This window comes from Vipera ursinii, assembly GCF_947247035.1.
Source record: "Vipera ursinii genome assembly, chromosome: Z".
Classification (NCBI taxonomy): Eukaryota; Metazoa; Chordata; class Lepidosauria; order Squamata; family Viperidae; genus Vipera; species Vipera ursinii.
Genome location: NC_139517.1, coordinates 52,796,830 through 52,809,311, shown reverse-complemented (window position 1 = coordinate 52,809,311; position 12,482 = coordinate 52,796,830). Strand labels below are relative to the sequence as shown.

At 43.1% G+C, this 12,482-nt stretch overlaps 1 protein-coding gene across 1 annotated transcript in view; it reads right to left on the bottom strand.

Annotated features, from left to right (window-relative positions):
• The window catches only part of TMEM245 (transmembrane protein 245), a 121,268-nt gene that overhangs the window by 104,193 nt on the left and 4,593 nt on the right, over positions 1–12,482 (bottom strand). Inside the window, exons 2-3 of the mRNA XM_083377083.1 lie at positions 10,424–10,541; positions 752–853 (exon numbers count right to left, since the gene is read on the bottom strand). Of these exons, the coding sequence (XP_083233209.1) occupies positions 752–853; positions 10,424–10,541 (220 nt within the window). The remainder of the gene's footprint in view (positions 1–751; positions 854–10,423; positions 10,542–12,482) is intronic.

Below are 12,482 nucleotides of genomic sequence, written 5' to 3'. Positions count from 1 at the left end.
GCCAGTCTCTCCAGTTAAATATTATCTACTGGACCTTTAGTGTGCCTTCTAAACAATAATGCCTACACTCTGGAATTAGATTTCCTGAGATCTGGACAGCTCCCATTTCTGATGTTTCAAGGGGCTTTGAAGCCCAACCTTTTGGCAAAGATTAATGAAGGCCCTTTTGCTCTTTGCGGGAGTTCAGTAGTACCTTGGTACTCATTATTAATTGTCCCAAGAAATGCAACAAGTACTAAAAATGATGAGTATCAAACAAAGCCCATAAGCCTTTGTTTTAATCAGGAAGGACTTCCTGTCTGTCCCTTTTCTTATGTCAGTGACCTTCCCTGCAGGGTTGACTTCCTGTCCACCCTCTGCAGCCATCCCCCGCTTCTTTTTGCAGTGACCTTCCTGGCTTGGCCAACTTCCTATCCATTCTCCATGGCCATCCCTTTCTTCCTATCACAATGAGTCAAGTACCAAACAAACAAGAAGTAGCAGGAAAACATTTTTGCATCAAAATGCATTGTGTGCGAAATCCAACAAGTTTTGAAGCAGCTGGATACCAAGGTACAACTGTATTTGTTTTATTCCCCATTAGTTATTATCACTTCTCCCATTTTCATTGTTTATTTTTGTCTCTATTGTATTTTTTCTATTTTTTAATTTTTTATCTTTATCTTAATTTTAGAATCTTTGTGAGTCTTTAAATAGGTTCACTAAAGAAAATAATTATTTTCCATTCTTTTAAAAAGTAATTACTTTTTACCTGGATGCTCTTTTCCATTTGATTGCTCATGTAGCAAACCTACAGTCATTAAGACAATTATAAGCACAACAATTGGAATTCTCCAAGATCCTGCTGCAGAAGCTGGAAAAAAACATGTATCATTTAATACATCCATATTTTTCTCAGGTAGATATTGTCAAAGATGATGATAATAATACTGTTATCCAAGATATATAATAGAAATAATAGGCTGTTAACATGATAAAACATTTTCCTATGCTTTGGATTAATTTTGAATTGTTGTAAAATACGTTATGTTCAAAATTAATCCAAAATGTAGGAAAATGCTATTTTTAACTTTCTGTTTACAGCCAGTTTAGTATAGTGGCTAAGGCATCAAGCTTAAAACTGGAAGTTGGTGAGTCTTATAGGCAAAAAGCCTGATGAATAACCTTGAATAAAGTCACTTTCTCTCAGCCCTAGAGAAACAATATTAATCAATATTAAACCACTTCTGAAAAACCTTGCCAAGAAAACTGAAGAAATTTGTCCACGAAGGTGCTAGGAGTCAAAAACCTGACTAGATGGCAAAAACATAAAACAAAGCAAAGCAAAGCAAAACCCTTGCTATTTAATATGATGCAGTCCAAGGGTGTCAAACTGCCAGCCTGTGGGCCGAAGGCATTACACAGAAACTGCGCCCACCCCATTGCCGGCAATGGCAAAACAGTGCTGATGAGTTTGACATGTCTGATGTAGTCCATATAGTTTTCAGTGGAAGTCAAGAGTACAAAACAAACTAAAAAGTTCTGGTAAATTAAAAAAAAAGAACAATATATAATGGAAAAAGGCAATTATCAATTTGGGTAAACTGCTGCCAAATTTTATGGTTTAAGTTGACAGGAAACAAATATAGATACAGTCATGGCCGAAATTGTTGGCACCCCAGAAATTTTTCCAGAAAATCAAGTATTTCTGACAGAAAGGTATTGCAGGAACACATGTTTTGCTATACACAGGTTTATTCCCTTTGTGTGTATTGGAACACAACAAAAAAGGAGGAAAAAAAGCAAATTGGACATAATGTCAAACAAAACTCCAAAAATGGGCCGGACAAAATTATTGGCACCCTTAACTTAATATTTGGTTGCACACCCTTTGGAAAAAATAACTGAAATCAGTTGCTTCCTATAACCATCAATAAGCTTCTTACACCTCTCACCCGGAATTTTGGACCACTCTTCCTTTGCAAACTACTCCAGGTCTCTCTTATTGGAAGGGCGCCTTTTCCCAACAGCAATTTTAAGATCTCTCCACAGGTGTTCAATGGGATTCAGATCTGGACTCATTGCTGGCCACTTCAGAACTCTCCAGCGCTTTCTTGCCATCCATTTCTGGGTGCTTTTTGACGAATGTTTGGGGCCATTGTCCTGCTGGAAGACCCAAGATCTCGGACGCAAACCCAGCTTTCTGACACTGGGCTCTACAGTGCGACCCAAAATCCTTTGGTAATCCTCAGATTTCATGATGCCTTGCACACATTCAAGGCACCCAGTGCCAGAGGCAGCAAAACAACCCCAAAACATCATTGAACCTCCACCATATTTCACTGTAGGCACTGTGTTCTTTTCTTTGTAGGCCTCATTTTGTTTTCGGTAAACAGTAGAATGATGTGCTTTACCAAAAAGCTCTATCTTGGTCTCATCTGTCCACAAGACGTTTTCCCAGAAGGATTTTGGCTTACTCAAGTACATTTTGGCAAACTATAATCTTGCTTTTTTATGTCTCTGTGTCAGCAGTGTGGGTCCTCCTGGGTCTCCTGCCATAGTGTTTCATTTCATTTAAATGTCGACGGATAGTTTGTGCTGACACTGATGCTCCCTGAGCCTGCAGAACAGCTTGCATTCCTTTGGAACTTGTTTGGGGCTGCTTATCCACCATCCAGACTATCCTGCGTTGCAACCTTTCATCAATTTTTCTCTTCTGTCCATGACCAGGGAGATTCGCTACAGTGCCATGGGTTGCAAACTTCTTGATAATGTTGCGCACTGTGGACAAAGGCAAATCTAGATCTGGAGATGGACTTGTAACCTTGAGATTGTTGATATTTGTCCACAATTTTGGTTCTCAAGTCCTCAGACAGTTCTCTTCACCTCTTTCTGTTGTCCATGCTTAGTGTGGCACACACAGACACACAATGCAAAGACTAAGTGAACTTCTCTCCTTTTTATCTGCTTTCAGGTGTGATTTTTATATTGGCCACACCTGTTACTTGCCCCAGGTGAGATTAAAGGAGCATCACATACTTGAAACAATCTTGTTTACCCACAATTTTGAAAGGGTGCCAATAATTTTGTTCGGCCCATTTTTGGAGTTTTGTTTGACATTATGTCCAATTTACTTTTTTTTCTCCCTTTTTTTGTTGTGTTCCAATACACACAAAGGGAATAAACCTGTGTATAGCAAAACATGTGTTCCTGCAATACTTTTCTGTGAGAAATACATTTTTTGGAAAAATTTCTGGGGTGCCAACAATTTCAGCCACGACTGTATCTATAAGTGAAGATGGGTAAAATATATTTCCTCAAGTCCCATTTGTTCCACTTCTAAAATTCCCAAAGTAATCAGGCTAAATTTTCATTCTGGTGAATTTTATGGAACAAAAATTGGTATTCTGGTTTTTTTTAAGAATTAAGGTACTAACTTTACAGAAGTATCAACTCCTTAAAAATGCAAAATTAGGACCTAGTATTTCAGTCTTACTCTCTCCATAGACAGCAAATCCATCTAACTCCCAGGCAGTGTACTAAGTTAAAGTTTAGCCATGAGACTGAAAAAGGTTATCCATAAATTTACAAGGGTCTATATTTATATACAGGGACGCGGTGGCTCAGTGAGTTAGGACGCTGAGCTTGTCGATCAGAAGGTCAGCAGTTTGGCGGGTCGAATCCCGAGTGCCGCATAGCAGAGTGAGCGCCTGCTACTCGTCCCAGCTTCTGCCAACCTAGCAGTTTCAAAGCACATAAAAATGCAACTAGAAAAATAGGGACAACTACGGTGGGAAGGTAACAGCGTTCCGTGCGCCTTTGGCATCTAGTAATGCCGGCCACATGACCACAGAGACGTCCTCGGATAAGCACTGGCACTTCGGCTTTGAAACAGAGATGAGCACCGGCCCCTAGAGTTGGAAACGACTAGCATGCATGTGCAGGGGAACCTTTACCTTTTATATTTATGTACAAGAAAAAATATAGTAATATTAATATTACAATAGACCATTATTTGAATAACCATTTATATATAATGCTGAGTCATGAATTAGTTTACAAAACACAATGTTTAAGGTGACACATAATGTTAGATCTAAAGCAGACATGTCAAACACAAGGCCCGGGGGCCAGATCCGGCCCGCAAAGTGGTTTCATGTGGCCCGTGAAGCCATCCTGGAAACAGTGAGGGAACGGCCCCCACTGCCTTGGCCCTGGCCCAGAGACCCTCCTTTTGCCAGAGACCATCAGATCTGTCCCACTCCTGCCCAGGCCCCCATAGGTAACCTTGATGCAAATGATGTAGAGCTGGACATGCCCACCCAGTAGGCCATACACACTCTAGCCACGCCCACCCAGTAGGCCACGCCCACCCTGGCCATACCCACCTGGCCCCCTGAGGGCAACCACAATGCTGATGCGGCCCTCAATGAAATTGAGTTTGACACCCCTGATCTAAAGTAATGATGTATGAATTCATATATTAAACGTTATATTTCAGAGGAATGAGGACACTCCCTTTCATGTCAAAAACATATTGAAACATCCTAGACAATAATCACCTACTATGACTAACATCCAGCTAACTTTCCTATCTTAACTACTGTCAGGACCCACCTCAATCCACATCTTAGGAAATAAGAACTCTTGGATGCAAGTTTAGTCCAAAAGGAAAATGTTTACTAGGATGTGGCAATACAAGAGGGAATCTAACAAAGTTACATTTCAATCCTATATAAAGCATTACCATTTCAGCCCCCTCCCCTCATCCATTTCGTCAGGCTCCCATCATTTGCTTAGGTATCAGCCCCTTCCGTGGGAAAGGGAACTCTCGTTTTTATTGTTATTGCTTCTTCCTTTTTCAGTTGTAAATGAAGATGCAATCCAGATCCCCCTCTCCACCTCCCTCCCCCAGTTCAAACGTTTCCCTGTTGTTTGAAGATCGCTTTAAGTAACTATCCTCTCCCCCCCCCCTCGGAGAGATGGCAGAATCTCCAGAATAAGCACAATGTTCTACCTATACATTTATGAAATGTGATATAAATGGATTCTGACATTCGGCTCTCCTTTCAGAAAAAAGATGAGTCCATCTATGGGGAAAAGAAAACATAAATGTTAGCCTGGTTTGTTCGGATATTCTGTATGAAACCTCTTAAGCAACTTAGGTGCTTTAACATGGAGTTTGTTAACCCACTCATTTTCTGAGGAGGGGAGGTGTTTCCATGCCACTAAATATTGTATCGTTCCATGGTGTTTTCTGGAATCTAAGATTTCTTTCACTTCAAAATGTTGTTCTCCTTCCACCATGATGGGGGGCGGTGGTGGTGGGATTTTTGCTCGTAGTGGTGATTGTTGTTCTCTCCTTTAATAGACTGCAGTGAAAGGTTGGGTGTATTCGTCTAAGATTTTTGGGTAGTTCTAATTCAACTGTTACTGGGTTTATGATTCTTTTAATTGGAAAGGGTCCAATATATTTTGGTCCTAGTTTTTTACAGGGTTGGAGTGATTTCAGGTATTTTGTGGATAAATATACCATCTCTCCTACCCTAAATGGTGTGGGATCGGTTCTTTTTTTGTCTGCCTGTGTCTTGTATGCTTTTCTGGCATCTTCTAACGCTTTCCTAACGATTGGCCATGTATTTTGTAATTGAGCAATCCATTCCTTCATATCAGGGATGACCGGTTCTTTTGGGGTTAGTTCTGGTATTGGGTTGAAACTCTGGCCTGTAGCTACTTGAAAAGGGGTATAAACTGTGCTTGAGTGGACTGCATTATTATATGCAACTTCTGTGAAAGGCAGTAGGTCCGTCCAGTCGGACTGCTGAAAATAAATAAAGCATCTCAGATATTGTTCAAGTATATTATTAAGTCTTTCAGAAGCTCCGTCTGTCTGAGGATGGTGACTAGATGACAGTCCTTGGGTGGTTCCTAAGAGGGATAAAAATTCTTTCCAAAATGCCGACGTAAATTGCACCCCTCTGTCAGATATGATGCGTTGTGGTACCCCGTGCAATCTGTAAATATGCTGTACACAGTTTTGCTAATGCTTTTGCGGTCGGGATTTTTTGGTAAGGTATGAAATGTACTTGCTTAGAGAACAGATCTGTGACAGTCCAGACTACGGTGTTTCCATTACTTTCTGGCAGTTCTACGATAAAATCCATGGCTATTTCTTTCCATGGGGCTGAGGGGTTTGCCACCAGTTGTAACAGACCTGGCAGTTTCCCTTGCAGTCTTTTGGCCATCGCGCAAATTTGACAGCTACCCACATAGCTTTCTATGTCCTTTTTCATAGATGGCCACCAAAATTGCCTTTTAGTTAAGTGTAAGGTTTTTACAAAGCCAAAGAGTCCTGCTGATTTTGTATCATGGCACAGTTGCATGAAATTGATTCTCTGTGTGGCAGGTATATATAGCTTCTCCCCCACCCATGGCAGTCCATCTTTAATTGTGCACACATGTTTATTTTTCTGGAACCATTCATCACTTTCCAAAGAGTTCCTGAATTCTATTCCAGTTTGGCTATCTACCTTCAGCTTCATTTTTTCTTGTGCCCTGGTGGTGACTGGTGCTGCCAGTTGTTGTTCCGGTACAAGTGGTTTAAAGTCTGTAACTCTTGTGCTGTTATATTGGGGCATGCGGGATAACGCATCTGCCAGGAAGTTCTTTTCCCCCGGTAAGTGTTTGAGAATGAAATTGAATCGGTGAAAATGTTGGGACCAGCGGGCTTGCTTAGGAGTGAGCTTCCTGGGCGTTTTTAGTGCTTCCAAATTCTTGTGGTCTGTCCAGACCTGGAAAGGTATTTTATTTCCTTCTAAAAATTGGCGCCATGTTAGTAATGCCCACCTCAACGAGAATGCCTCTTTTTCCCATATTGGCCAGCGTTGTTCTGTTTCTGTGAGTTTTCTGGATGTGTATGCGCATGGTTGCAACGTCCCCCCATCATTTTCTTGTAATAGTACGGCTCCTACCGCTACATCCCTCGCATCTGCCTGTATTACAAAAGGTTTGTCGGGATCTGGGTGTTTTAGGACAGATTCAGCAGAAAAAAGTCTCTTTAGCCTCTCAAATGCTACTTGACATTCCATTGACCATTTTAGAGGCTGGGTGGGTTTCACGGGTGACCCCCCCTTCGTTTTCAACAAATTTGTGAGGGGCATTGCTATTTGGCCAAATGCGGGGATGAATTGGCGGTAGAAATTTGCAAACCCCAGGAAACTTTGCAATTGCTTCCGTGTGCGGGGGGGGGGTGCCCACTCTAGTACTGCCCTGACCTTCTCAGGGTCCATTTCGATGCCCTCTGAAGATATGCGATATCCCAGGTAGTCGATTTTTTCCTGATGGAATTCACACTTTGATAATTTAGCATATAAATGGGCAGCTCGCAACTTCTTCAGGACTGCTCTGACTAGTTTGATATGTTCCTCTTTGGTTTCTGTGAAGATAAGGATGTCATCGAGGTAAACCAGGACCCCCTTATATAGGTGCTCTCTCAGCACGTCATTAATTAATTGCATAAAGACCGCGGGGGGCCCTTGCAGTCCGAATGGCAATACTTTGAATTGATAGCACCCCATTGGGTAGTTGAATGCAGTCTTCCATTCGTCTCCTTCCTTAATCCTAATACGGTAGTATGCTTCCCTCAGGTCTAGTTTGGTAAAAAATCTTTCCTTTCGATAGGTGGGATAGCATATCCTTCATTAGGGGAAGGGGGTATAGATTACATTGACTAATTGTATTCAGATTTGGTAATCCACGCACAAGCGGAAAGAACCATCTTTCTTCTCCCTGAACAGAACCGGGGCGGCCACTTTGGGTTTGGCAGGCTCAATAAATCCTCTTTCTAAGTTTTTCTTTATGAATCTTTCCATTTCTGACATTTCCCTTGGGCTCATGGGATACATCCTGGGTTTTGGGAGTTTTGCCCCGGGTTTGAATTCTATAGCACAGTCAGTGGGGCGGTGGGAGGGAAGCTCATCTGCACGTTCCTCACTGAAAACCTCAGCAAGGTCCCTGTATTCCTCCGGTATCTCTGGTAACTTCTCTTCCCCCACTGCTGCTGCCTCCTCCCTCCAGGTTGGGGGGGGGTGCTTTTGGAGTCTAGGTTCTTCTGCCCCCCCATTGGGAAATTGAGTTCTGCTGTCGTCCAGTTTATCCCGGGGTTCCATTTCTTCAGCCATTCCAGTCCTAGAATCATTGGGCATTCCATGCCTGGGGCCACTATAAACGTTATGTCCTCCTCATGGGGCCCCAGTGATAGGTGGATTGGTAAAGTGGCTAGGGTGACTGGTCCCCCCCCTGCTATTGTCCCATCTAATTGACTAAAAGAGATTGGTTGTTTTAGCCTCCTCACTGGGATGCTCAATCTCTCCACCAGCGTTGGGCTGATAAGGCAGCGGATGCACCCAGAGTCTATCAGAGCTTTTATTTTGGCTGCTTCAGGCATAGGGGACGCTAATATAATCACTGTCTTAAGTATGGGTGGAAGGGGTCCACTTACCAATGGTTCTCCCTCTGAGCTGTCTTCCGAGTTGTCCACCATCCCTGCGGTGCAGGCCGGAGTCCAATCCCAGTTCCTGGCAGGAATTGTGGACTCTACAGTCTCTGTCCCCCTCATGGAAGATTCTTTTGTGTTGCCTTGGGGCTTCCCCGGCTTCTTGGAGGATGATGCCTCTGGTTTTTGTGGGGGAGCTTTTGAACGACATTCTACAGCATGGTGGTCCTCTCTCCTGCAGTTGAAACAACCCATTGATTTTTTTGCTGTGGCTGGTGGTTTTTCCCCCTCGCGTGTTTGCTCAGGTGGCAAGCGGCCCCATGGTTTTCCTCTGCGGTGTCTCTTCAGTAGGTCTATTTCCACTTCCTCTGCCAGGATGTACCAGTCTTCGAGATGGGGTGGGTCTCCTCAAGGCAGGCAAGCGTCATACAGGTCGTAGTTTAGACCGTCTTTGAAGTGGCTGAGGAGGATGTCTTCTGGCCAGTTCAGCTTGCTGGCAATGGCTCGGAATTCTTGGGTATAATCAGCCACTGCTCACCTGCCCTGCCTCACCGTTTTGATTCTCTCCCGGGCCTTACGGTCAGCCAAAGGATCCTCGAACCGCCGCCTCAAAGATGACATGAATCGGTTGAAGTCGTCGAGTTCCGGGGCATTGGAGTCGTGCAAGTTCACCACCCAGTCTGCAGCCGATCCGTCCTGGGCGGATTGCACAATTCGGATGAGTGTTTTGTCACTAGGGATATCCCGGCCGTACTCTTCCATGTAGCTGAGGACTTGGGTTAGGAAGAATCCCAGTCGTGATGGCTCCCCCTTGAATTTGACTTCCAGGGGCGGGAGTCTTTGGCTGGAGCGTTGTCTGCGCCATGGCCGGTATCGCTCCTCATCCTGGTCCCCGTCTGTGGTTCTGGGGGGGTACTGCTGAGGCAGCAATTCCTGTTCCATTGGACGGCCCTGGGGTTTCAGGTGCTGGATCCCCTCCGTTACCTTTCCAGTTGCGTCCCCAGGCGCTCCCTCGGTTGCGATTTTCAGCTCTCTCCTCCCTTAGTGAGCTCAGGGTTGCTTTCATCAGATCAATGACCTTTTCCAGGATCCGCTCCTCCTCACTGGCGTGCAGGGAACTCTCCATCTCTTGCCTCCATTCCGGTTGGTGGTTACTCCGCCTCAGGGTCACTTCTCCCGAAGCCTTTTCCCACTCACGTTTCCTTCCAACGCCCATCGACCACTGGGGTTTTCGGTCGTACTGCTCCACCGCTTCTTCCCCGGGGAAATATGCCGCTTCAGCTTCCCATCGTCTCTGGGATTCCATTTGGGGGAAAGACTCCCCCTCCATGGGGCTTCCCTCCTCTCTTGCTTCGTCGCCAGACATTGTATTTGTTGCAAAGTCCCCCGGTAAGGTTTTCCAGTTTGACTCTTATAGCAGATTCCGTCTACTGTCAGGACCCACCTCAATCCACATCTTAGGAAATAAGAACTCTTGGATGCAAGTTTAGTCCAAAAGGAAAATGTTTACTAGGATGGAATCGATTGTGGCAATACAAGACGGAATCTAACAAAGTTACATTTCAATCCTATATAAAGCATTCCCATTTCAGCCCCCTCCCCTGATCCATTTGGTCAGGCTCCCATCATTTGCTTAGGTGTCAGGCCCTTCCGTGGGAAAGGGAACTCTCCTTGTTTTTATTGTTATGGCTTCTTCCTTTTTCAGTTGTAAATGAAGATGCGATCCAGATCCCCCTCTCCACCTCCCTCCCCCAGTTCAAACGTTTCCCTGTTGTTTGAAGATCGCCTTAAGTAACCATCCTCTCCCCCCCCCTTCAGAGAGATGGCAGAATCCCCAGAATAAGCACAATGTTCTACCTATACATTTATGAAATGTGATATAAATGGGATTCTGACTAGTTTCTAAAAACTACGTAAACAACTCATATTATGTAACATGTATTCACTCACCCAAATGAAGTACCAGAACGATCCAGAGAGGAACTGAGACTGCTCTCAAGTAACGCTCCGTGTTTTGGTTCCATCTGAATAACACAGTCAACAGATAGCCTGCTATCAAGGTCCATATCTGAATATTAAAAAAGGAGGTGGAATTTGACAATGTTCAGTATAAATCTCTAACAAACTATTACATTAAGTTCAGTCTATCAGGACTGTGCACTAAAAACTCATAAGCTGAATTCAGTCAGCATATTCCTAGGCATTATATAACTGTTTCATCTTCTTCACTTGAAAAGAAAATGTTTTTCCATTTTAAATGACAGTTAAATAATTTTCTATGATCATAGTCTTGCTTTTGCAGTTTCTCAAATAGATGTTCAGTATTTAATATTTATAAAATCATAGAAATTGAAAGAAAGAGGTAGAAGGAAGAAGTGCTTTTTTTGTAAAAGAAAAAGGTGCCGGAACTCACACATGTCATACAAACCACCTTGCCTACCCTACAAGGTTACATCCAAAAAAGGTGCCGGAACTCCGTTCTGAGCGTCCTATGAGAAAAAAATCCCTGGAAGGAAGAATTGGTAAAAGCTAACAGTGGAGATGTACAATCACAGAATCATAGGCTGAAAGGGATCTTCTAGTTCAACTCTTTGCCCAGGGTAGGAGAACTTATTCCATCATGGACAAATGGTTGTCCCTTTTCTTGAAGCCCTCCAGTAATGGTGTACCCACAACTTCCGTAGGCAAACTGTTCCATTGATTAATTGTTCTCATTGTCAGGAAATTTCTCCTTAGTTCCAGGTTACCTCTTCTACTGATAAGCTTCCATCTGTTGCTTTTTATCCTGCCCTCCGGTGCTTTCGGAGAATAAACTGACCCTCTCTTCCCTATGACAGCACTTCAGGTATTGGAAGAAACTTATTTAAAAGAAAGAAATCTGGAACACCAAAATTAAAACAGTGAACAACACGAACTACAACCATTTTAAAAGGCAATAAATTTCTTATTAATTTATTAAATTTATTTGCTGCCCATCTGGTGGTTCAGGTGACTCTGAGTGGCTTACATCAAGATAAAACCCACAAACATTCAACAATTTTAAAAGTAAAAACAGAGTAAGATGACAATAATGAAAACAAACTAAGAAACAAAGTATGAAAGGGAAGGGTGGGATGCCTCCTCTATTAGTATATCAACCATTTCCACTCAACAACAACTCCTTCAGGACCCAATGCCAGCTGGCGTAATCAGGTTTAAGGACTTTCCTGAAGCTGAAAGATAGGGGGCAGATCTTGCCTCCTGTGACAAGATATTCCAAAGGGCAGGAACCAAGGCAGAAAAGGCTCTTCTCCTGCTCCCACCAGCCAGAATACCTTGGTTGATGGGACTTTTCTGCCAGCATGAATGGGAGAATCCCAATGGGGAAAGACAGTTCTGCAGATCACCTGGACCCCTACCATAAAAGGTAACAACCAAAATCTTGAATTGCATCCAGAAGTAGACTGGCAAACAGTGCAGCTCACGTAATGGTAGTGTTATATGTACCATCCTAAATAGCCTCCAAAACTGTTGTCACTGCTGCGTTGTGGACTAATTATAGCTTCTGAATACTCTTCAAGGGTAGCATCACGTAGAGCGTGTTGCAATAATCCAAGCAAGAAATGACCAGCGTGTGAGTGACTAAGTGCAGGGCCTCATGATCCATAAAAGGGCACTATTGGCATACCATGCAAAGTTATTCAAAAGCTGTCCTTGTTCTTTAACTTTTCTCAAGTTAAAATATTTATTTGTATTTATTTTTATTAAATGTAACTCCAACTCCAAAGGACTCTGGGTAGCTTATGTTTTAAAAATAAGAACAATAAAACAAAAAGGAAGTACCATGAACATCTGGAAGGAACAAATAAAACACCTCAAAAAAAACAAACTGGCAGGAGCTCAGCAATAACTCTAATCTGAAGCCTGAACAAAGCCAAATTTTTAAAGACTTTCAGAACATCAGCAGGGTGGGAATCATGCAGATTTCTGGAAGAATAGTATTCCAGAAGGCAGGGACTGCAATGGAAAA